This window comes from Bufo gargarizans, chromosome 11, assembly GCF_014858855.1.
Source record: "Bufo gargarizans isolate SCDJY-AF-19 chromosome 11, ASM1485885v1, whole genome shotgun sequence".
Classification (NCBI taxonomy): Eukaryota; Metazoa; Chordata; class Amphibia; order Anura; family Bufonidae; genus Bufo; species Bufo gargarizans.
The window spans coordinates 885,066-911,493 of record NC_058090.1 but is presented as its reverse complement, the minus strand read 5'-3'; the positions used below and the strand labels follow the sequence as shown (position 1 = coordinate 911,493).

Genomic DNA, 26,428 nt, shown 5'->3' with positions numbered 1-26,428 from the left:
AAGAGAGAAAGAGAGAAAGAGAGAAAGAGAGAAAGAGAGGGCCCCAGACCTCCTGAACACAGCCAAGAGGATCCAGCGTGCCAGCATCACCTCCCGGTTACGCTGGGACTGCCAGGAACACCGGCCCGACAGAGCACATCCAGGACCCAGAAGGATTGGCCCCAGACTTAGGCAGCTCCTAGTGGTTCACAATAAATTCAGCATCTCCACTGAGTCCATGCACCAGAAATAAAATCTTAGCAGCTATGAGCTGGCATGGATTAAAACTACTTGATAAATGCAGTGCAAAGCATGTGTACTACCATGTGCCAAAAAACAGGGACATTTTTATAGTAAACCTGCCCCAGTGTCTTCTAGTATTACTACAGTTAAGCACCACCCACGAGGGACTTCCCTACACACCAGCCAGACAACCTTACCCAAAACAGTTCTGGAAGTCGTCCTCATAGCGTTTGCTGTCTGTGAATCTGCTGCTCGAGGATTTGGCCTTGCAGATGCAGCATCCTCTGGAGCTTCTGTACGTCTTTGGTTTGTAAAATCCAATCATTTTTGTTCCTTTAACGAGACAAGCTAAAAAAGAAACAAAAGAAAAAAAGGGTTATTTTCCAGTGAAGTGAAAAATCCATATACATTACACTGCCCAATGGGAATGGTGGAGTTTCTCTCAATGTGAATGATTGCCAGGAGGTCCTAAGAGGATGGGGGTAGAAATTCTTCATAAACTGTTGACCCTTGACAGCCAATATGGCCGACAATGGAAGTGGTCTCCTGAAGGGAGACTAGAAGAGGACTCCTGGACTGGTTCCTAGAGATCCCTGCAGTATACAACACCTTCCTAGCCTTCAGGTTTAGTACTGTGTGTTCTCTAGGTCACTTATGGTACAAGTTTCATTAGGTGATATTTTCTAAGTCACAAAAGCCATTAAGGCTCCACATGACATCACAGGAGGAGATCAAAGCTTCTTCCATCATGCTCAGAGCACTGGATCAGAGGGGCCATAAAACTGAAGGAGATTCTGAGTCTTAAAGGGCTCCTTTGATATCAGGTTAATATTATTAATGGAAGATCACAGACGAGTAATGTGCGAGTAGAGCCTCTTGTAGACCCACGATATACACAAAACTAAGCACCTGTAACCACGCTCTCAGAATAGGGTGGATGGCATTTCCCATTACAGTGCACTCACACGCTGCAGAAATTTCCGTGACTGAAAATTTTCAGTTGCCGAAATTTCTGCAACAAAATCTGCAGCGCGAGTGCACCCTTAAAGGGTCAAGTTTTGGTAAAGCTTTTTTTTTTTAAACTCGTTTTATTGAAAAAGAGTAACAAGGCACATATATGGCATAGACATATGCATATCGTAAGATCACATGCAGTAGGTTACAGCAAGAATAATGCAGACATACCGGAGTAGTACACAGTACAGTACAATAAAATAAACAAAGAGTATACAATCATACAGATGTCGTTATTTCCTTCATGAGCACAGTGTGGACAATCAAAGTATGTGGGAGAGCACTTAGAGGCGCTATACCCCGCTCAGGGGTCGTCTGACCTTACAGAATTGGGCGAAATGGTTAAAGAAGAATCGCACCATAAACCCCAAACTTTCTGAAATTTGTCAGGGCACTTTCTATTCACATATAATACTTTCTCGTACGGGACGATCTGATTAACTAGCCTTTTCCAAATACCCACAGTAGGAAGATCCTCCGCCATCCACTTAAGGGCAATCACTTTGCGGGCCATAAACAGGGATTCACTGAGTAGTATTTTATTGTAGTGCGACCACCCGTCATTGTCAAATATACCCAGCAGACATACCTTGGCACACAGCGGAATCGGGCCCATACCCAGTGACGACAAAACTCTAAGGACATCCTGCCAGTATAATCTGATATGGGTTTGGTAAAGCTTTTGATATAGGAGTGCCAAGACCCTAGAATGAAGAGAGAGAAGTACTCTCCTCATTACAGAGGACAGAATCTAGATGGGCCCATAGACTTGATCCTGTCACCTACAGTGAGGAGAGAACGCGTGATATGCGTGCATTTCTCTCTCCTCGTTCTAGTAATCTGTAGGTGTCGCAGCGCTCAGGTCCCCACGGATCAAAATTTATTTTCAAAATTATTTTTAATATTGTTTTATAATGGAACATAAACAGCAATACAGACATTCTTTCAAGGCATATAACTGCAGATCAATAAGTACAAAGGGCTTCCAAAACAGACAACATCTTATAAGTCATTAGGTCACACATTGTCAAACAATTCTAGGACAATAAACATGGCACTCTAACAGATGAACATCAAAGTAGTCTCACTAATTAGAATTATAGATTCATCCCTACAAGTGAGCTGCCATTGCAATAATGAACTAACAAAAGGGGGGTTAGGGGAGAGCCCACCTAAATATTATCCTCTTTGCAATGGACATTTATTTCACCGTTTCTCTAGGATGATGTTCAGGGGAGAGATATGCGAGGCTTAAAAGAGGGTGAAAGACTGAAAAAAGGCATGTACATGCAAGCGTTCCACAAGTCATGGTGTTTCATAGAGAATCCTGTTAAGTAGAGAAGTGTCTATATTTCGCCCAGGGGGACCAGGTATGGAATGAGGCATGGTCTTCCAGCTAGCTCTTCTAAACGGTACAAGGAGTCTGCTTTCTCTATCCACTGTCTGAGTGTTGGCGGAGAGTCTGATTTCCATTGCGTAGGGATCATTATTCTAGCAGCTGTTAAGAGGCGTTTTGTTAACCTCAATGAGCATTTGGGAATCTTATCTGGAAATTGGTGTAGCAAGCCGATCTCTGGTAGTAAGGCGAGGTTTAACCCCATAACCAAATTAATCTTAGATATAACAGACGACCAATATTGGGCATGACCACCATAAGTGGAAATATGTGCCCAACTGTCGACCACATCTCCAGCAGCAGGGGTTATAACTAGTTATATCTGTTTAGTAACACTGGGGTTAGATGCCATCTAGTCAGTGTTTCATAACCGCTCTCTTGCATTCTAATAGATTTTGAGGACTGTTTAGAGCTTGTGCAAGTCATCTTCCATGAATGTTTTATCAAGATCCCTTTCCCAAGCTTTAAAGAATGGATGTGTTCTGTTAGTGGGTGTGAAAGTTAACAACTCGCTAAAGGTAGACACTACTTTTGGTGTTTTAAGTTGGGTGAGGAGAGTTTCAAATTTTGTTACCGATCTATGTAGGTTACCTGCCTGTATTAGTTATTTAAAATGAGGCGATAAATTTATTGTACACTAGTGGTGACAAGGATGGGCGACACATTTGTTCAGAGTGATGCCAGAGCGGGAATTGTGCCAGCTGTTATTAACGCGTCCCCACGGATCAGAATTTGATATGACTCCAACATATCAAAATTTGTACCAAAACTCAGTAACTATTAAAGCTATATCAAAGCTCCAAAACCCCTGCTAAACCATACAACTTTGGAAACCATCAGCCACCACTAGAGGGCGCATCAGAGCTTACTACATACTGTAAGGCCTCTTTCACACGGGAGTCATGTTTTTGGCCCGGATAAGATGTGGGTGCGTTGCGGGAAAATAAGTGATTTTTCCACGAGCGAGAAAAATTGGCATGTTTGGTACCCAAACCTGAACTTCTTTACAGAAGTTTGGGTTAGGTGTTCTGTAGATTGTATTATTTTTCCCTTATAACAGGAAAATAATAGCATTCTTAATACAGAATGCATAGTACGGGCTGGAGGGGTACAAAAGAAAAATTTAACTCACCTTAATCCACTTGATTGCGCAGCCGGCATCTCTTCTGTCGTCTTCTTTGCTGTGCACAGGAATAGGACCTTTGATGAAGTCACTGTGCTCATCACATGGTTCATTACCATGGTGAGGGACCATGTGATGTCACCACAGGTCCTTAGCCGGCAGCTCAACATTACAGAAGAAGACAGAGATCCGCAACTATGCAATCAAGTGGACTCTGAGTTAATTTTTTTAAAATTTTAACCCCTCCATCACTATTTTACTTTGCATTCTGTATTCAGAATGCTATTATTTTCCCTTATAACCATGTTATAAGGCAAAATAATACAGATCGGGTCCCCAGCCCGATCGTCACCTAGCAACCGTGTGTGAAAATCTGCACTTGCTTGCCATTTTCATATGGCCCCATTCACTTCTATGGGGCCAGCGTTGCGTGAAAAACGCAGAATATAGAGCATGCTGCAATTTTCACGCAACGCACAAGTGATGCGTGAAAATCACAGCTCATGTGCACAGCCCCATAGAAATGAATGGGTCTGGATTCAGTGCCGGTGCAATGCGTTCAACCCGTGCGGAATACTCGCCCGTGTGAAAGGGGCGAGTAAAGCGGTAGAATAGGACATTAGCGGATTGCAGGGGATACGGGTGTCGGACGCTTGCCAATCAAGCTAGTGATGGCCTAACCTGAGGAAAAGCCATCACTTGATAAAAACCTCTAATACATTGAAATAAAAAAATAAAAAAAAAAGTCAGGGGCAGCCTGGTGGCCATTATGTGGTTGGTCAAAGCAGGGCAGGAGACGGAGCTGAATATCCCCTTGCTGTGCACAGAGCAATGGAAAGTTATTTTTACTGCATAACTTACACCAGTTTCCAGAAAATTAAAGTAACTTTGCTAGCCATGCCAGAAAGGTGTCGCGTTTGGTTTATACCCCCAAATTGCACTTTTTTGTACAAAGTGTGCTTGTGCAAAAACTTGCACTTTTTTAATGCCACTTTTCAGGCAAATAGATTTGATAAAGACAGCATTGCTACACATGCTCAGCATCTCCTATGAGAGCGAGAGAGATAAGGCGCTGTAGCTTTGGGAAACAAGACTGAGCATGTGTGTCCACCCCAGCACTTCAGTGATGTTGTGAATCCGGTAGCTTGATCTGATGGGCTGTTTAGACAAATGCCAGCTGTCGCCCGAACAAAAACTGCTGCATGCAACAGAATTTGTCCAGCTGAAACGTTTATGGAAAACCATCTGGATCACCAACAGACTCCATTATAGTCAATAGCAGGGTGGATTTGATTTAAATCAAACAAATTTATAGCACTAGTCAGTAAGGCTTGATTTAAATAATAGTTTTCTACATAAAGACTAATTCTTGCTGGTATAACTTATAATATGCAATTAGATAAAGATTTTTAGAATAACAACTTTTCATATTAGTTTGATTCTGCATTCATAGGTTTGTAGAAGTTAAGATTAAGGTCTTTTTCTCAACTCTGTTCACGTTATAACATTTTTGCTGTGAAGAGGCATGTGATCTCTGCTGAGTCACATTCAGTTTTGAGAACTGCTAAAGTAAACCAAGCATCTGCGATATCTAATAGGCAGAGAAACTGCCCAATAATCTTACAAAAACCTCTGGAAGAGCATGATTTTTTCGATTTTTATCCACCCTGGTCAATAGGGATCCGGTGGTACACAGTCGCACCCAACAATACTGGAAATGGTGAGCTTTGGTAGCTGATCCTCAGCTGGATCAGGCCCCCGGAATTCAACTTTTTAAAGGAGGACCTGTCACCGCTTCTGACATGTCTGGTTTACTAACTACATTGTAATTCTGGAGAACCTATTCTTATGACTATGTTCTGCCATTCCTCTATTATTTCTACTAAGTTTATGAATGAATTTCCATCAGTCTGCAGTAAGGGAACAGATGGGCGTTACCAGGTTTGTCCTGCACAGCCTGACAAGGGCAGCACCCCAACTGGTAACACCCATCAGGACCTTCATTGTAAACCACTTGGAAAGAATTCATAACTTCTAGTAGGGATAATAAAGGAATGGCACATAATAGAATCATAAGAATAGATGCTCCAGAATTACTACATGGGGGAACGCAAGTATTTATTAAAACAGGCATGTCCAGAGAGATGACAGGTCCACTTTAACTTTCTGAGGACAAATGCATAGATTTCTTACACGTATTAAGTGTTTTCCAATGATTAAAGGAGTCCTCCGGGGATGCTTGAAAATAGCAGCAAGCACCCTCTCCTACAGTGCGAGTAGGACTCAGGGGTGTGAAAATGGTACCGCCTGAAGCCCGGGACATGCAGTTCCGGGCGCCAGGCAGGTAGTTTGTTCAGTAGCTTAGCCCTGCTGCGGGCAATTAGCGGGCTTTGTTTACCGGTGCAGTGGATCGGCGATGATCTGGGGGCGTGGAGCGGCGGTGACTGAGCAGTGGGCGTAGAGCAGTGAGGCAGCCGCGGGCCGTGGTGTTGTGTCAGCGGGGGGAAGAAGATGAAATGACAGAGCTGGAGCAATGAAAGGATCTGTCACGTCTCCGGCTCAGGGGGGCGGCCAGCATCCCTCAGAAGACCCCCTTTCTGAGGGTGTTGTCAAACTGGGAAGTGATTGGCACCATAACCATGTCCAATGGCTACACAGTATCGCAAGGCACATTATGCCTGCAGTCCAGGCCAAACAAAATGCTGCAAGCAGCATTTTGACCGGACTTCAGGTATAATGGTGCCTTGCGATCCCATGAATCCGATCGCCTGCGGCTGTGGCTACAGTGCCATTCACTTCAATGGATCGTCATGCCCCCTCCTGCCCCACAACATAGTGAGCCGGCCGCGATGTAGTGCATTCTGGATAGAATCATCTAGTGTGAACGAGGACTAAACTTGAGTCATTTCACACCACAAAGACTGGAACGCAAGCCAGCCACCTCCCTGCATAAGGAAGCATGGCGGTGCATTGAAATATGGTTTTGATTTAAAATTATTTTTTGTATCAGGACAAGTAGATGGTCATGAGGGACAAGTAGATCGAGCCCTCGCTTTAGTCCTTCGAAAAGTAGTTATTTTAATTTCCACACTGAGGACTGGATGCCTGCACTTAGAGCTGCCTAGGAGGATGGGACCGCACTATACATTACGCTCTGGTACTTGCATATCTGGTGAGTTTTCCTGTCAGGCTGCTCAGCCATGATGACATATCCTAGGCAAGATCACATTACCATCTATTGTAGAGCAGCGTCGTGAAGCCCTGCCCCTCACCAGTACTAGAATTGGAGTGCATTATATACTTACAGGCATAAAAAAAATAAAAATAATAAAGTCAGGGATTTTTGAAATTGTATTCCAATAAATATAGCTTACGTAGCCTGATTACTTACACGATAGTGAATTAAAACCGCCTGCTGTATATTAACCTATTCTGTGGGAGACTGATGTACGAATACTTGGATGGAAAGTACTTATACACAGATTTATTCTTTTTAATAAGCCATAGCTTAGCTTTATTTTTTTAGTATGGGAAAGGAGGAGAAACCCTCTTTAATTAAAAGGGATAATTAGGGAAAAAATAAAGAAAGAAAATGACATAGTTTTGCCATCCGTACCCTTTCTGTCAGCTGCTTGACAGTGTATGAGAGCGAGCTGTGATCTAGCAGACTGAGGCAAGTGATTGGCACATGTAGTTTGAGTGATCGCTATCCCCAAGATCTGACCGCAATAACCACAAGGAGCCATGACCCGACAGCCGAACCTGTGACCACCACGAATCCATGCCATAAAAAAATTAAATATAACGTATAACAAAGCGATCTACTGTATGATTTTAGCCGTAGGAATGTGAACAATGCAAGAGTCTCCATACACAGGGGACATGACAAAACGCTCCTGCCGAGGACGGCCCGATATGAAGGAGGGAAAATGCAGGGGCAGCAAGGAACAATAACTGCAAAAAGGGTGAGCTATTTCTAAGTACCCATCATCCCAGTTTGCCATATTCCACTATATAGCGCTGTAGATCATATCACACCAAAATTATTGGCGACTTTCAAAATCTCTACTTTATCGTTTTGATGCAGTTACCCTTTGAAACTTTGCCTTTCCATATGTAAAATGAGGAGTCATCAGGACGTCCCCTTTTCATAGGTTGAGACACTTCCACAAGCACACCCATCATCCTCTAGGGTCTAAAATCTCGCACATGCTCCAAACATCCCGTTCCCCCTTCTCTGATGACAGGCGCAGCGAGTTCATGAAGCCAGGAGAAGGGAAAGGATGTACGGCACATGTGCTGGAATCATAATGAGATGGGCAGAGTTGTAGTGGGGACTCTGACTCGGCCAGTGAAAGGAGATGCCCCGATGACTACAGGCCACTCATTTACATATGGACACATGGGATTTCCAAGTGTAACTACGATACATCAAAGTGGTGTAGCGGGGAGTTGTGCTGTGTCTTCCACAATATTGCCATATGATTAGTTCAACTATTCTGTAAGGTTCCCTACATTTTCTGTTACTGCCCCTCTGGCTTTGTTCACACAGAAATATGCTCGGGCGGCTTTCGGAGGGTGTTTAATTAAAAAATATGGCCATGTGATTTTTTTGGGACATTTTTTGCTTGGAAGAAAAAAAAAAATGTAAAAAAATAAATAAAATACTGGTGCAACATGCCACATTTTTTAAAGAAGCACCAAAGACACACAATGTATGCCACCAAATTGAAAAAATATGCCACTAGCAAAAAACATAAAATAATTGTGTGTGCCATGTGCTTTCAGGTAACATCTGAAACTGGAGTTTTCTCAAGCCAAAAATAAATAAAAAATTTAAAAGGGCAGAAAAACCTCACTAATAACCTGTGTGTGAATCCCTCCTGAACCAGAATCCACACAACATTATCAAAATGGCAGTCAGATTTGTGCAGAACATGTCCTATTTTTTTGCGGTGTGGATTGCGGATTGAGGACCCATCCAAATCAACGGGTCCGCATCTGCAAACTGCATGAACACAGATGGTCCCTGTGCATTGCAGTCCGCATTATGGGCATGGACGGCCTACGTTTGTGTGCATGAGGCCTAAGACAAACATTATTACACTTGTCTTCAAGTAAAAAAAAATAAAAAAAAAAAGGAGATAGAGAGAGATAGAGATATATCTATCTATCTATATATCCTTGAAAAAGGCTCATTTCAGAGCCGAAACGTTGCACTGGATGGTTGAATAAAGGAATCACTTAATTTCATCTAACTGGAGTGCCGTCCATTTTCTGGATACATTGGTGGGGCAAGAAGTCAATTCCCCAGGAACATGCACCTAATCTCTTCCGATTATAGCCAGTGCCGCGCTATATCCATCTAAATTTGTATTAACCCCTTAACCACCAACCTCAACATTCCCCTTGATATGATGTCTACCACCTACCAGGCCCCGTGTATTCCATAAGAGCTATAGCTATACAGGAAGACATGTACAGTAGCATGGCTGACCGTGGGCTTCTTCTACGTGGATTTTGGCACGGACTCGTGCATGCTGTCCACCTCCCATTGATACCAGTGGGAAAACCGCATAGTTACACGCCATGCTATTTCCACTTCGATGCAGTAAAAAAACAAGCCAAAGCTTCCCATTGAAATGATCGGAATCAAAAACATATGGATTTTTTGTTGAGTATTCAAAAAATCTTTTTTCAGTGCTCCCTAGTGGCAAATGATCAAAAAATTTCAAGAGACTTCCCAACATTTTGGGTTTGCGTCTATGAAAGTTCTTAAGGACTCAGAATATACCAATATAAGGGGAAATTATTCAAGACTTTAAAGCTGGTGCAAAAGGAAAACCAGTTTAGTCATCCATAGCAACCGATCAGATTTCAGCGCTCCTTTGGAAAATGAAAGGATCAGTCTGATTGGTTGCTATGGGCGACTAAGCCAGCTTCCCAGGGCACATATGATCTAAAAGAGGACCCCCAAACCATATGGAAACAATGTATTCAAACCTGTGTAACAGACAAAGTAATCAAACTACCCCTATCATTGCATCCAACAACTACACATCCAGCATGGCACAGAAGGATCTGGTGGTAACTGGTCAGCTCTCCCGGGGCCTGATACATTGTTGCTCCAGCCTGTGACTGCAGGGTGTCCAGGGCTCTGTACATGCCTTTGTTTTGCCTACGTGCAGCAACCCAAGCAGCCTGGCCACCCACAGGGCGCCCCCCGCCTCTCAAGAGCACAACCCTCAACATCCGATCTATGAAAGTTTCTGAATGGGGGGGGGGCAGAGATGACATCTGTTGCACTGTCTAGTCATTGAGGGGTGCACCCCAAGATCGTGCCTGCCCGATATGTGAAGCACCCACGTGGCGTTAGAATTCAACCTGCACTTCTGGGTGGCACCACATTCTGCGCCAGCTGCAGCGACCAGGCGGAGACATGAGGCCCGTCCAGTGCCACTGAACAATGGAGGGAACGTGCAGAGCAGGGATGCGAGGCTGACACATGGCACCGACACCGCGCCGTCCGAGCTGCACCCACAGCCACTCCATGCGACTTCTGCCCAGTGCGACAATAGCAAAGCAGTAAATCTAAGCGCTGACAAGTGACAAGACAGGAGACACGCGATGCACGAGGTGGCAAGCAGCGAACACACGCACCGCTGCAGGAGCCAAAGCCCATCACACGGTATATCGCGACAGATCGCCGAGTAGTGCATGCACACAACGCAATACTCTTACTTGAACTTCTCTTGCAGCGTCCAGGTCACAGTGTTGCAGAAATCAAACTCTTCAGGCCACCTCGAAAGATCCCGCTCCTACTGCGCGTGCGTGGTTCCCACGCTCAGATTCTCTTCAATCAAGCTCATTTGCATGCGTTCAGTGACGTCACTCTTCCCGCTTCTCTATTGTCCTTTTATGGGAGCGGGCCTGGGCGGGAAAATAGGAAAGGAGGGATGAGGCGGGGGATTGTCATTGCTACCAAACAAGGAGGAGGGCTCGCCTGATTCATAACAAAAGCATTGGTTGGTCCAGCCTGGGGCTGGAGTATTAGAGTATTGGCTGACAGAGTGGTCAATGGAGATTTACCTGTGTTAATAAATCATTAATAATCACTTCAATGTCTCCATAAACTAGGAGCTTAATTATATAGGGGATAAAATGCAAGTAATTTTGACACGTTTTGGGTTACACTAGACTCTTCAGCTTTGACAAAGGGTTAGCCCAAAACGCGTGAGCATTACTTGTATTTTACCCCGCTCAGCTATACTAACGTTCCTTTATTTAATCAGATTCCACTGTCGCTAGACTAATAATCTCTTGTGAAAAGGAACATCAGTCGGTTGTATGCGTTTCAGGAAAATCTGAGTGAAAACCAATATGACATTATAAAGTAATTCCCTCATGGGTTGTGCCGCTCTCTGCTTCTCCAGGCTCCTAAATTGTATATCCATCTAGTCACGGAAAGATGGGGTTACAGTAGAGTAGTTTTTGAGGAGGCAAATTGGCCAACTGAAAAGGGTAATGGCCTATCTCCTCAGGGCTTCCCAAGGCATTGCCATTATGTGGCAGTATTCGGGGAGAGTTGTCCCCCAACTTTCACATAGAAAGAAAACTCAGATAAAAATTGAACCCCTCCTCCCACCAGGCACACCTTGACCTGTATGTGCACAGTTTAACATAGGGTTGTTTCGATACCAAAATTTGGATTCGGTTTCAATACCATAAAAAAAGTATTGCGATACCATGAGAAAAAAATAAAACACACAAAAAAGCTGCGTACATTCCGCATTTTATGGAACATCCGGCCCACAATTGAACAGTCTTATCCTATTTTTTGAGGGGACAAGGTGACAAAAAAAAAATAGCCAATCGCACAGTTTTTCTTTTTTTTTTCTTTTACGGCGTTCACCTCATAGGAGATATTTTTTAATATTTAATAGTTTGGACTTTTCGGATGTGGCAATATATTTATTTATTTATTGTTTATATATTTTAGATGTCAAATTGGGAAAGGGGGTGATTTATACTTAATATTTTGGTGTGGTTTTTAAACTTTTTTTTTTTTTTTTTTACAGTTTATTTAAAGGGAGTCTTTCACCTATACTTCACCATTATAGAACACTAACACCATTATAGTCTCCATATCGGAATGCTACTTACTGTTTAGCTGCCCGTCGCTTATTTTCTTTTAAAAACACTTTTATTCAATATGCAAATTAGGTCTGAAAGTGCCCAGGGGCGGCGTTCAAGCATCTGGTGCCCAGGCCCCTCGTCGCTATTCATATGAAACCCCTCCCCTTTCACCCCTCTGGCCCGCCCTAGGTTCTTCAAAAATCAAGCGCCAACGCCTGCTCACTTCATTCCCTCTAACAGCTCATGCGCATTAAACGCTCTTGTGCCTCTGCCCATAATGGGGAATGAAGTGCGCAGGCGTGGTGAATCTTGTGAACGGCGCTGGCACTGGATTTCTGAAGAACCTAGGGTGGGCCAGAGGGGTGAAAGGGGAGGAGTTTCATATGAAACGCAACATTCACTACTACTAAAGTCCTTTTGGACTAAATTCCACCAATTTTCCTGCACCTACCTACTTAACTAAGACTTAACTTTCAATCTCTATTATTTAATATTACTGGTGTAGATAGCTAGTTAATTAAAATTTCCAGTGATCACTGGCCTTTATATGTCACTTAAACCACCTTGTCAGGATTGTCACCTGACTAGGTTAACCTCCTACTGGGTTTGTACACACTTATGCCAACAGGCTGGCGCTGCCTGTGTATTATATATGCACTGTGCGACTCATTTTTCTTATACTGCTAGGCCACAGTGATTTATGTCTTCAGGGGTTAGGCGTCAGGTCACACTCTGCCTTAACCCCTGAAGATGCCGTGATACGGCGAAACATGTCGGGGGGCAGCGTGAAGCTCTGATTTTTATAACAGTAAATCAGTGTGGCCTAGCAGTATAAGAAAAATGAATCGCACAGTGCATATATAATACACAGGCAGCGGGCAGCCTGTTGGCATAAGTGTGTACAAACCCAGTAGGAGGTTAACCTAGTCAGGTGACAATCCTGACAAGGTGGTTTAAGTGACATATAAAGGCCAGTGATCACTGGAAATTTTAATTAACTAGCTATCTACACCAGTAATATTAAATAATAGAGATTAAAAGTTAAGTCTTAGTTAAGTAGGTAGGTGCAGGAAAATTGGTGGAATTTAGTCCAAAAGGACATTAGTAGTAGTGAATGTTGGTTAACACACCATATCCCTGCTCTTAAAGGGGAAGTACAGCAATTGTAGTTCATATGAAACGCTGCCCCTGGGCACCTTCAGACCTAATTTGCATATTTAATACAAGTGTTTTTTTAACCACCTTAGCTCCGCTAGCTTAAACACCCTTAATGACCAGACCACTTTTTACAATTCTGCACTACACTACTTTCACCGTTTATTGCTCGGTCATGCAACTTACCACCCAAATGAATTTTACCTCCTTTTCTTCTCACTAATAGAGCTTTCATTTGATGGTATTTCATTGCTGCTGTCATTTTTACTTTTTTTGTTATTAATCGAAATTTACCGAAATTTTTGCAAAAGAATGACATTTTTCACTTTCAGTTGTAATTAATTAAAAAATACATTTCTATATAAATTTTTCTCTAAATTTATTGTTCTACATGTCTTTGATAAAAAAAAATATGTTTGGGTAAAAAAAAAAATGGTTTGGGTAAAAGTTATAGCGTTTGCAAACTATGGTACAAAAATGTGAATTTCCGCTTTTTGAAGCAGCTCTGACTTTCTGAGCACCTGTCATGTTTCCTGAGGTTCTACAATGCCCAGACAGTAGAAACCCCCCACAAATGACCCCATTTCGGAAAGTAGACACCCTAAGGTATTCGCTGATGGGTATAGTGAGTTCATAGAACTTTTTATTTTTTGTCACAAGTTAGCAGAAAATGATGATTTATTTTATTTTATTTTGTTTCCTTACAAAGTCTCATATTCCACTAACTTGTGACAAAAAATAAAAACTTCCATGAACTCACTATGCCCATCATGAAATACCTTGGGGTGTCTTCTTTCCAAAATGGGGTCACTTGTGGGGTAGTTATACTGCCCTGGCATTTTAGGGGCCCTAATGCGTGAGAAGTAGTTTGAAATCAAAATGTGTAAAAAATGCCCTGTGATATCCTAAAGGTGCTCTTTGGAATTTGGGCCCCTTTGCCCACCTAGGCTGCAAAATAGTGTCACACATGTGGTATCGCCGTACTCAGGAGAAGTTGGGCAATGTGTTTTGGGGTGTCTTTTTACACATGCCTATGCTGGGTGAGATAAATATCTCTGTCAAATGACAACTTTGTATAAAAAAATGGAAAAGTTGTCTTTTAGAGAGATATTTCTCTCACCCAGCATGGGTATATGTAAAAAGACACCCCAAAACACATTGCCCTACTTCTCCTGAGTACAGCGATACCACATGTGTGATACTTTTTTGCAGCCTAGGTGGGCAAAGGGGCCCAAATTCCAAAGAGCACCTTTAGGATTTCACAGGGCATTTTTTACACATTTTGATTTCAAACTACTTCTCACGCTTTAGGGCCCCTAAAATGCCAGGGCAGTATAACTACCGCACAAGTGACCCCATTTTGGAAAGAAGACACCCCAAGGTATTCCGTGAGGGGCATGGCGAGTTCCTAGTATTTTTTATTTTTTTTCACAAGTTAGCGGAAAATTATGATTTTTTTTTTTTTCTTGCAAAGTCTCACATTCCACTAACTTGTGACAAAAAATAAAAACTTCCATGTACTCACTATGCCCATCACGAAATACCTTGGGGTGTCTTCTTTCCAAAATGGGGTCACTTGTGCGGTAGTTATACTGCCCTGGCATTTTTGGGGCCCTAAAGCGTTAGAAGTAGTTTGAAATCAAAATGTGTAAAAAATGCCCTGTGAAATCCTAAAGGTGCTCTTTGGAATTTGGGCCCCTTTGCCCACCTAGGCTGCAAAAAAGTGTCACACATGTGGTATCACCGTACTCGGAAGAAGTAGGGAAATGTGTTTTGGGGTGTATTTTTACATATACCCATGCTGGGTGAGAGAAATATCTCTCTTAAAGTCAACTTTTCCATTTTTTTTATACAAAGTTGTCATTATAGAGAGATGTTTCTCTCACCCAGCATGGGTATATGTAAAAAGACACCCCAAAACACATTGCCCTACTTCTCCTGAGTACGGCGATACCACATGTGTGACACTTTTTTGCAGCCTAGATGGGCTCCATTCAGATGTCCGTATGTGTTTTGCGGATCCGATCCGTGGATCCGTAAAACACATACGGACGTCTGAATGGAGCCTTACAGGAGGGTGATCAATGACAGGGGGGTGATCAGGGACTCTATATGGGGTGATCACCCCCCTGTAAGGCTCCATTCAGACGTCCGTATGTGTTTTGCGGATCCGATCCATGGATCCGTAAAACACATACGGACGTCTGAATGGAGCCTTACAGGGGGGTGATCATCCCATATAGACTCCCTGATCACCCCCCTGTAAGGCTCTATTCAGACGTCTGTATGTGTTTTGCGGATCCGATCCGTGGATCCGCGGATCCGCAAAACACATACGGACGTCTGAATGGAGCCTTACAGGGGGGTGATCAATGACAAGGGGTGATCAGGGAGTCTATATGGGGTGATCACCCCCCTGTCATTGATCACAGGGTTGGTTTCCAGAAGACATTCGGGCCTATGAAGGAGCCTCGCTCCTGAAAGGTATTATGGGCCGGTTCTGGAGAGCGCTCAGTTTCGCGTTCGCAGCCAGTATAGTCCTCATCTTCTTCCCAGTCCTCCGGTTTCTTTCTAGGACGGGTCACAGCGGTGGCGTAGGGGCCTCGCAGGCCCTCGGCAGGGGTAAACTCTACCTCCTCTCCCTCGTGGAGATTGTGAATGTGTTCTGGGAGGTAGCTCTGCATTACGGACCTCCGGTTAACATAAAGATCCCTGCTGGTAGTATAGTCCTTTTATAAAGCCGAAGCCTCGGTCTTTGTCAAAAGCCACTACCAACCCCATTCTCCTTTCCAGGCGTGGTTGGTTGTCAGTGTGGCGCTCGTGAACGGTCTTTGCCAGTTCCTCGAAGTAAATTTTGGTTTTGCTCGTCTTCTTTATCGCGGCCTCCCGTATCTCCGCCATCAACGCCGACCACTTAAACGAGGGTTGATAAAAGTCTCTCCATGAGCCACAGTAGGGCTCAGGCTGCTTCCTCGGTGGCGGGCAGGTGGGTCTCTCCGGTCCCAGAGAGTAGGCCGGTGGAGCATTCTCTTGCTCCATATCAGTAGAAACCCGTTTTTAGTCCAATAAGTGCTGACATTCCCTCAGAGCAGTCTTTACTAGTCAACATGCTTGATCCTTCTTCAGAGAGCGACAGGGTGGCACCAATAATCGCAGACAGATCCTCCCATTGTTCTGGGAGGCCGCCCCCCAGGTACTCCTGCATAGGGGAGGCGGAGTCCATCACAGCAGACATGCAAATGTCCAGACAGGGCGGTGGCGCGGACATATAGCCTTTCCCGCACTTTTCAGCAGAAGGCACCAATTTTTACCGCCAGTAAAGTATGAAGATGACGCAGCAATTAAATCCAGTCAGGTTAAGCGGCCATCTTTGAGCAAATCGCTGTCTATTCACTGATAGCAAGAGGTGGCTTAAATAAACGGCAAACAGTCCATACAATATACAGTTCTTCACACCGCAAATTATTACAGTTCTTTTGGCCCAGCAATTTCAAATAAACAATAGGGCTTAGTCACTTTAAGGGCAAATAATGGCACACAGTTTTAATTCCACAATGGCGCAGGAATAATCCGTAAATCCTGTTCGTGACGCCAATTTATGCAGCACGCCAGACCTACAGGGTATTGCGAAGTGAGGTCACGGTTATGGGCAATCGAGGGTTACTCACTGTTTGATGGAAAACCCTGGGCAGGCATGCGGCAGTGAAGGAGAGGCTGACACAAAGTTCCTCTGGGGCACACTCTGTATGTAGGGACCAGGCCTGATGGTGGATGAGGTGCCCTTGGTGTTGCAGGTGTTTTGAGCGCCTGGGGCAAGGACCCTTTAAGGATACTTACCAACATCTTGATGGCAAATTTGGTGCATTTAAGACCCACCCTGGGAATACCATAACCACAGATGGGCAGAGCTTACACGGGCCCCCACCCATTTTGGAGCCTGGAACAGCCCACACTTGCTGGGATTGTCTCTAAAAGTAAGGGACAAGCTTTACAAATTCAGGACTGTTTGAAACTATGCACTGCAATGTGTTTTTTTTAAATGCCTTGTGTAAAAGGGGTAAAACGTAGAAAAAAAAAACTATATAAAATCGGTATCTCTGTAATAGCACTAACCAGCAGAATAAAGATAATGTGTCATTTTTCCTGTACAGTGTTCACCCCAATAACAAATCCCAAACAGCAAAGGCAGAGTTGATGCCTTATCTTTTATCCTGCTTCCCAAAAAGCTAAATAAAAAGTGATTAAAAAGTACCCCAAAATAGAACCAATGATGATGACAACTGATCCTGCAAAAAAAGTCCCTCACATAGGTCAGCTCAGCTGAGAGAAAAATAAAATGTATGGTTGTCAGAAAATGGTTGTAATGGTATACCAGAGGCCAGGGATGTATCTATCACAAGGCAAACAAGGCATTTGCCTAGGGCGGCACTTGCCAATGGGGCGGCAAAATGCCTTGTTTGCTTAGTGATAGTTACACAATATGCTAAATATTTTTTTTGCCCCTTCTCCGATCCGATCCTTCACTATGCGAGCGGCATCACCGGCGCCGCATTGTTAAGGAGTTGAAAGACTTACTTCCTCCTCCTCCTGACTTCCTCCCGACCTCCCCTGCCTTTTGCGTCCGCGAGTTTCCGTCGTGACGTCACACGGAGGTGGAGTCACGGGCCGGCAACTCTAGGGTGAGCCAACTCTAGAATGGATCCTGCACACTGTCACTTTCAACACTAAGGCCATGCCCCGGCCACCAATGCACTGATCCCTGAGCCTGCTGTCTTCAAAAATTGTAAGTACTTAAATTACAGTAATTCACAAAAAATCTATTACTTAGTTGTTTTATGGGGTAAGGGGGTTGGGACCCGTTGGGTGATTAGAGGGCGGAGAATTAGGGAGGGGTTAATACTGTACTATTTCTAGCTGCACATTGTTTTAAAAAAAATAAATAAAAAGTAATCTGTAAAATACATTTGTGTTAGAAGTTGTGCTTTTTTAATTTTTTTAATAATGATACAGCCATTTTATTTAATGTATTTGTGCTCCAACCAACACAGAAACCAACACAGAAATTAGCACAAATGTATTAAATAAAATGGCTTGGTAAATAAAATGGGTCAAATTTATATTAGGGGGGTGCCCGAGTTTAGTCTCGCCTAGGGCAGCACAAAACCAAGATACACCACTGCCAGAGGCTGCTTAATAGCAACATGGCGCCTTTAAACCAATCCATCAAAATCTATGCTGCAAAAGCCAAAAGGTGGTTCCTTCTGAACCCTGCACTGTACCCAAACAGCACATCCATATTTATGGCATTTCAATACCTAGCAGGACCCACCTAACAATTAAAGGGTGTCGTGTGTCACAAGCTGGGCACAGCATATTGGGTACTGAAATGCCATATGTGTGGAAAAATTTCAATTTTTACTTTGCATGGCATCAAAATGTTCATTACACCCCTTGGTAATTTCTGTGAGGGGTGTGGTTTCCAAGTACCCCCTCACAGTAGTATCCCCTCATTGTACAACCTTAACAGTAGTTTTGTACAGATGTGTGCCCCCTCACAGTAGTTATGCCCACATTGTGCCCTCTCACAGTAGTTATGCCAACATTGTGCCCTTTCACAGTAGTTATGCCCTCTCTGTGCCCCTTTTACAGTTGTAATGCCCTCTTTGTGCCCCCTTCACAGTACTAATACCCATTGCGCCCCCTTCACAGTAATAATCCCCATTATGCCCACTTCATAGTAATCATCCCAATTGTGTCCCCTTCATAGTAATAATCCCCATTGTGCCCCCTTTATAGTAATAATGCCCACTGTGCCCCCTTCATAGTAATAATGCCTATTGTGCCCCCTTAATAGTAGTAATGCCCACTGTGCTAGTAATGCCCTCTGTGTTCCCTTCACAGTTATAATGCCCACTGTGCCCCTTCACAGTAATAATGCTCATTGTGTCCCCTTCACAGTAATAATGCCCACTGTGCCCCCTTCATAGTAATAATGCCCACTGTGCCCCCTTCATATTAATAATGCCCATTGTGCCTCCTTCCCAGTAATAATGCCCATTGTGCCCCCTTAATATTATCAATGCCCACTGTGCTAGTAATGACCTCTATGCCCCCTCCATAGTAGAAATCCTCATTGTGCCCCCTTCACAGTAATAATGCCCACTGTGCCCCCTTCACAGTAATAATGCTCTCTGTGTCCCCTTCATTGCTTTGTGCCCGCTCCATAGTAGAAATGCCCATTGTGCCCCCTTCACATTGGTAATGCCCCCTGCGCCCCCTCTATAGTAGTAATGCCTTCTGTGCCCCCTCTATAGTAATAAAGTCCTCTGTCTGTGCCCCCTGTATAGTAATAAAGCCCTGGCTTTGTGCCCTAATAAAGCCCTCTGTGCCCCCTCTATAGTAATAAAGCCCTCTGTGCCCCTTTGTATAAACCCCCACCCCCAAAAAAAACACAGTAACTACTCACCTTGTCCCGCTTCTGAAGCTCACATACCTCTCTTCCCCTCTTACCTGCAGGCACAGATCGCTCTGCAACACTGTGTGGGCAGAGCTTATGCAGATTTCCAGACTGAATGGTGGAGCGAGCAGAAGTCTTCCTACTTTACCATTCTGTGCGCCGCCGGCCTCAAGGAGGGGAGCAGCGCTGGGAGCTGAGCAGTGAGTGACAGGACCGCAGCTCCCAGCACTCCAGCAATGAGCGCTTCCATCTGTATTGATGAAAGTGCTCATTGCTTCTGGCACCACCTGAGAGCTGGCACCCGCCCCCCCCCCCCCCCCCCGCCCGCCCCTTAGTACGCCACTGGCGTAAATCACCACATATGACCTCAAATCCTTTTCTGAGCCCTGTGATGTGCTAATACAGCAGTTTACAACCACATCTGAGGTATTGCCATATTCAGGAAGAAATGGGTAACACATTGTGGGGTCCTTTTTCTCCTGTAACCTCTTAAAATTGAAAATCTGGGTCTAAAGCAACATTTTCTTGTCAAAAATGTAATATTTGATTATCACAGCCAAGTGTTTCTAAATTCTATTCAATGCCTGTAGTGATCACTACACTGCTTGAAAAATTCATTGGGGGTGTAGTTTCAAACCTGGGATAACTTTTTGTGGTGTTTCTACTGTAGGGGTATCTCAGGGTCTCTTCAAATGCGACATGGCACCTGAAAACCATTCCAGCAAAATCTGCCCTGAAAATGCATATGGTGCTCCTTCCTTTCTGAGTCCTGCGATGTGCCCCCACAGCAGTTTACCACCACATTTGGGATGTTTCCATATTCAGTATAAATTGCGTAAAAAATAGTAGGGTCCATTTTCTCCTGTTACCCCTTGTGAAAATGAAATATCTGGGGCTACAGTAACATTTTATTGAAAAAAATATATTTTTCATTTTAACAGCCAAAGTTTTCTAAAAGTGGAGTCAAAGCACTCACTACATCCTTCAATAAATTATTTTAGGTTTGTAGTTTACAAAATGGGGTCACTTTTTGTGGGTTTCCACTCTATGGGTACCTCACCATGTTAATAGCAGTAGTCATCCTCCAATAGAATTGCTTGACTTTACCATATTAATAACAGTAGTCATCCTGCAATAGAATTGCTCGGCTTTACCATGTTAATAGCCGTAGCTATCCACCAAGGTAATTGCTTGATTTTAATTTGAATAAATAAAACAGTCGGTTGCATCCAGTCAGTTGCAGGTCGGTGAGCAGTGAAGATGGCCGTCTCCCGACTCTGATCACTGTACAGATCATCAGCTCATATCGTAGATAAGTTATCTTTCTCTAAGTCACATGATTGTTTATAATATTAATAAAAGGAGAAGTGACCGTTCCCAGGATGTTATATGGACCAGTGATAGCACAACATTCCCCACTCCCTCCAGTCTGTTATACTGGGAGTTACCAATTACATTTATAGCTATTACATGTCAGGTTGTATTCACACCTGCAGAACAGAAACTGCAATGCATAGCTGGATCCCTCACATGATGGATATCACCATCACCTACCGATCCTCACTGACTTACAGTAAGGTAGGCCAGGATCCGCTGGAGTGTCTGTTGTTGTGACAGGAATAATAGCGCTGTATGCAGTAAAAGTTTTCTTATGAAATATTACAGAATATGTTATAGAGGCTCCACCACAGGTGTGAACACAGCATAGGCCTCTTGCACACAGCCATTGTGCTCCTGTGGCCGTATGGCGGGCCGCATACAGCGGTTCCGCAATACACGGGGCACCGACCTTGTTCTATCTTTTTGTGGAACGGACGGATCACAGACCCAATCAAGTTTAGTGGGTCTGGATCCATCCCGGCTGCCGCACGGACGTTGCCCGTGCATTGGGGATCGCAAATTGCGGTCACCAATGCACGGAACGGAACCACAACAGCCGTGTGCAAAAGACCTAACACAGGATCACACTGGAGGCGCAAGTCTTGTATGTGTGTCCCGAAAGAAGTAAGAAGTGATACTCATAGATACAGATATAGCGGGGATACTGATAGATACAGATATAGCGGGGATACTGATAGATACAGATATAGCGGGGATACTGATAGATACAGATACAGCGGTGATACTGATAGATACAGATATAGCGGTGATACTGAAATATACAGATATAGCGGTAAAACTGATTGATACAGATATAGCAGTGATGCTGAGAGATGCAGATATAGCGGTGATGTTGATAGATACAGATATAGTGATGATGCTGAGAGATACAGATATAGTGATGATGCTGAGAGATACAGATATAGCGGTGATGCTGATAGACACAGATATAGCGGTAATACTGATAGATATAGTGATGATGCTGATAGATACAGATATAGAGGTGATGCTGATAGATACAGATATAGCGATAATGCTTCTGTAGGACACTTTTTTTAATGGACAAAAAAAGTTTTGCATGCAGGACTTTTTTGTCTGGTCTTTTTAATTAAATATGAGATGAAGGGCCGGAATGGAGCCTCCAACACAGATGTGAATAAGCTTTTCCACCAACAGAACTTTTTATTCTGAGCACTTTCAGATTTCCCCATGGTAAAATGCATGAAAATCCATGGCCTACATAATTATGATTTTCCAAAACTAATATTTGAAATCACTAAGGCCTCTTTCACACTTGCGTTGTCCGGATCCAGCGTGTACTCCACTTGCCGGAATTACACGCTGGATCCGGAAAAACGCAAGTGTACTGAAAGCATTTGAAGACGGATCCGTCTTCAAAATGCTTTCAGTGTTACTATGGCACCCAGGACGCTATTAAAGTCCTGGTTGCCATAGTAGGACCGGGGAGCGGTATACTTACAGTCCGCGCGGCTCCCGGGGCGCTCCAGAATGACGTCAGATGCGATCACGTGATCCATGCGCTTGGGGCGCCCTGACGTCACTCTGGAGCGCCCCCGGGAGCCGCACGGACTGTAAGTATACTGCTCCCCCGCTACACTTTACCATGGCTGCCAGGACTTTAGCGTTCCGGCAGCCATGGTAACCATTGAGAAAAAGCTAAACGTTGCATCCGGCAATGCGCCAAAACGACGTTTAGCTTAAGGCCGGATCCGGATCAATGCCTTTCAATGGGCATTAATTCCGGATCCGGCCTTGCGGCAAGTCTTCAGGATTTTTGGCCGGAGCAAAAAGCGCAGCATGCTGCGGTATTTTCTCCGGCCAAAAAACGTTCCGTTCCGGAACTGAAGACATCCTGATGCATCCTGAACGGATTTCACTCCATTCAGAATGCATTAGGATAAAACTGATCAGGATTCTTCCAGCATAGAGCCCCGACGACGGAACTCTATGCCGGAAGAAAAGAACGCAAGTGTGAAAGAGCCCTAAGGCTTCTGTGAAGTGGTTTTAGACAACTGAATAGCAGGCGAGTCGTATGTTGTGCCCGACTTACATTAAAGCCTATGGTGTAAATGTTGTGTGCAACATGTGACTTGCAACACAAAATCCAGCATTGTTGGATTTTTTGTGACTGTTACGTCGCAGCATGTCATATATTGCATTGCGACACCATTGACAATCATTACTTGAAATGTCACCCGACATGTGTAGCCGTACCCTAAAGAGTCTTCTCATAGCAGTAAATTCCCTCTCATCTCAGATCTTCTGCGGCGATCAGGTGATTGCTGTGCATTCATTCTTGTCTCCACAGGAAGCCGTTATGCACACAGAGGAAATGAAGGGGTTTTCTGTTTTTAGCATATTGATAGCCTGTACTCAGGAGAAGCTATCCATTTCAGATCATAGGATTGGAGAGGAGAGAGGCACATCGAGAAATGCCGGACGCTGGAGGTAGGCCTGCATGAGGGGTTTTGGGCTCCGGGGCCGAGGAGTGGCTAGGAAGGGTTAGGATAGTGAGGGGGCGGAGTCGCATGGGTGGGGGCAGAGCTTCAAGAGGGGGCGGAGCCAACAGACCGGCGCCATTCGGGAGAAGAGGAGCAGGAGAGCGGACATCTCCCTCCCACCCGCCCTGTTTTTGGGTGTTCTGTGGGGAGGATGATGGTGGTGAGTGATGTTGCGGCAGTCGTGGTGGGGGAAGGTCATAGAAGCTGGTGGTCTTGAATGGTGTGGAAAATAGGAGGGCCCCCAGGAGGGGGGGGGCTGGACTCTCATAGTTGGGGCATTTTTGGTTCGTTCAGATAGGCGTCCATCAGTTGGTGTCTCCGAGCTGGAGTTTTGCGGCTGGAGGCAAGATGGAAGTGCCGGGTTGGCGTGTTTATACATATATGTGAGAAATTTGGGGCTTCTATGACATCCCTCGTCAGGGGGTATGGAAAAAGTTATTGTTATATATTTATATATGTTATGTATTTATTTATTTATTAATAAATGGCTGCTGTGGCCGATTTAATCCAACTCGGACTGTGTGTATTCATTTAAGGGGCGTGAGAGGTTGGGGGGAAAAAGGGGGAGTTTTTATGTGGAGTAAGTAGGCCCCGGGGAATGCACAATAACCCATTCATGCACCTCTGAGTAGACGACGTGCAGATAGACGGCCCCATGTAAACAAGAGTCTGCAGTCCTTGCACAAGCGCCATGATCCCCCCAAAACTCCTAATCCATGGAGGTGCAGAGAACCAGACCACCACCGATCCTATTGATCAACCAATCTTGAGGATAGGCCATCAATAAACTGAATCTGGAAAACTCCTTTAAATGCAGCTATTTGAGTAACCTTCTATGTAATACTAGGAAACTTGAATACTCCAGACTTAAACTTGCTGCTTGTCAGCATTTAACTACGCTGACTTGCAGAGAGGGTCCCAAGCAGGGGACTAGGATATGTGCAACGTGTCGGTCCACAGGGGAGAACGCGTGAGGTTCACGGTGGGCGGAAGGTTACAGTAGTTAATCGGGTACTCACGGTTAGCAGATGCCTCCCTGGGCCAGCAGTGCAGTGAAGGGGAGAACAGTACTAGATTGTCCGGGTTACATTCTATTACAGGGGACACTGGCCAGGTGGTGATTGAGGTGCCCTTGATGGCGATTGAGTTTCTAAGTGCTTGTGCGGCTGGGACCCTGACTTAAGTAATGTTGTGACGCCAGCACCTTGGTGATGCAAAATGATGAGAGTGGTTGTAATATGGAGTTAGAAGAATGAGGCAGGGTTGAATCCACTTATAAAACAGCCTCTTATGAACATGCAGGTTGAATGTGATAAATCCCAGTAACAGGCTATAGTAGGATATTATGTACTCGCTGATATTCAGCTCTTTGCCTTGCTTCAGTCTCAGTAAAGGTAGTTCAAGTCTTTGTCTTCTACACACAAGTGATGTAACAGATGTCCTATCTGTCCTTGAAGTAACGGTGAGGCTGCCGGAAGCTAATAAACCCTTCACCTTGATACAAAGGCGCCTAGAACCTAGAATAATGGCTATTGTCCTTCCGTTTGTCTTTCCACAATAAACTTAGTAAAATCCACTTGACACTCCGGAAGAGTATACAGTAGAATACAGACTTCACCTCTGCCTATTTTCCTGGCTTGACACTGAGACCATAAATTGGCTCCTCTGGGCCGTGGAGCCCAAGAGAGAGCTGAGAGGAGGGGGTCCTCTCCTTCCCCCTTGCTCTTCACTCCATCTCCTTCAACTCCCACACTCTAAACTCCTCTAACTAGGCCTGAACTGTGCTATATATACTGTGGTGCTATCCCCATCTAGTGGTGGAATGTGTGTAGTGCACCTCACAGCCTGGTAACAGGGATTCTACATAAGAATGAAATACAGCATGATACAACATATGACATAACAAGCTTTTGTAGTGCCCACGTACACTAGTGGGATGCTGCATATGCCCCTAATGTCTGATAGGTTTGGGTGCCAGAGGTAAGACCCCCACCTATCTCTAGAACGAAGCCTGCAAAGTGAAGGAGGGCATGCCACCCTCCATTCATTTCAATGGGAGTGCCGAAAATAGCTAAGCAGTGCTTTCAGCTATTTTCAGAAGACCCATTGAAAGAGATGGGAAGTGCACTGCACAAGTGCATCCCCCACTTCATTCACTTCTATGGGCCTGATGGAAATAGCCAGCACTCGGCTATTTTCGGCAGTCCCATAGAAATGAATGCACAGGGCACCCTCCTTCAATTTGCGTGCTCCGTTCTAAGGATAGGTGTGGGTCTCAGAGGTGGGACCTGCACCTATTAAACATTGGGGGCATATCGCTAGGTATGAGATGGGCCAACCCTTTAAGGGCATGAAAGCCTCTTATGGATCATCCATAAGACAAGTGTGGCCAAAATAGTTTGATTACAGGACTGGGAAATCTGCTAAGGACAAACTATAGGACAAACCAGGGATACTGCATGGAACACCAGAATGCAGACCAGACAGATCTCCACAGGTAAGTGATAAACAAAAAGGCATGTACTTTTTACAGATCTAGATGTACATTTAAATGGAAACATACACACAGGAACATAGACAAGGGAATGCGTCACTATATAATAGTTGCAGGTAAGTGAACATTGTGGTTTGATCCTAACAGTAATTTCTATTTTTATCTAGGTGTCGTTAGATTTTGACCATAGACTTTATATTAGTGGAACTTTGGCATAATTTTGGCAGGATCAGCCAAGAATATCATGTCTGTGATGACCAGGGTATTAAAAGGGGGCTGGGAAGTAGACAGGTTGGATTTCCACCTGTGTGGTCTTACTATGTCCCCCAAGATTTCTGGCATCAGAAATGTCTGATTGCCAAGTATTTGGCAAGAAAGGGGAAAGACTGGACAAAAATCCCATAGGTCCTCTTTTTATGGAAGGTCCTATCTACTATCACACATATAGTTGTGTGATCCCATCTGCCAAACTTTATGGCATCTTTCTTCAGATGGGTCCCTACACTAACAATTTTATAAGAGGAGATGT

General features: G+C 44.3%; 1 protein-coding gene across 1 annotated transcript in view; it reads right to left on the bottom strand.

The window, feature by feature from the left end:
* The window catches only part of SINHCAF (SIN3-HDAC complex associated factor), a 41,233-nt gene that overhangs the window by 6,269 nt on the left and 8,536 nt on the right, over nt 1–26,428 (bottom strand). The window contains exons 2-3 of the mRNA XM_044272386.1: nt 10,497–10,685; nt 420–570 (exon numbers count right to left, since the gene is read on the bottom strand). Of these exons, the coding sequence (XP_044128321.1) occupies nt 420–547 (128 nt within the window). The 5' untranslated portion in view covers nt 548–570; nt 10,497–10,685. The remainder of the gene's footprint in view (nt 1–419; nt 571–10,496; nt 10,686–26,428) is intronic.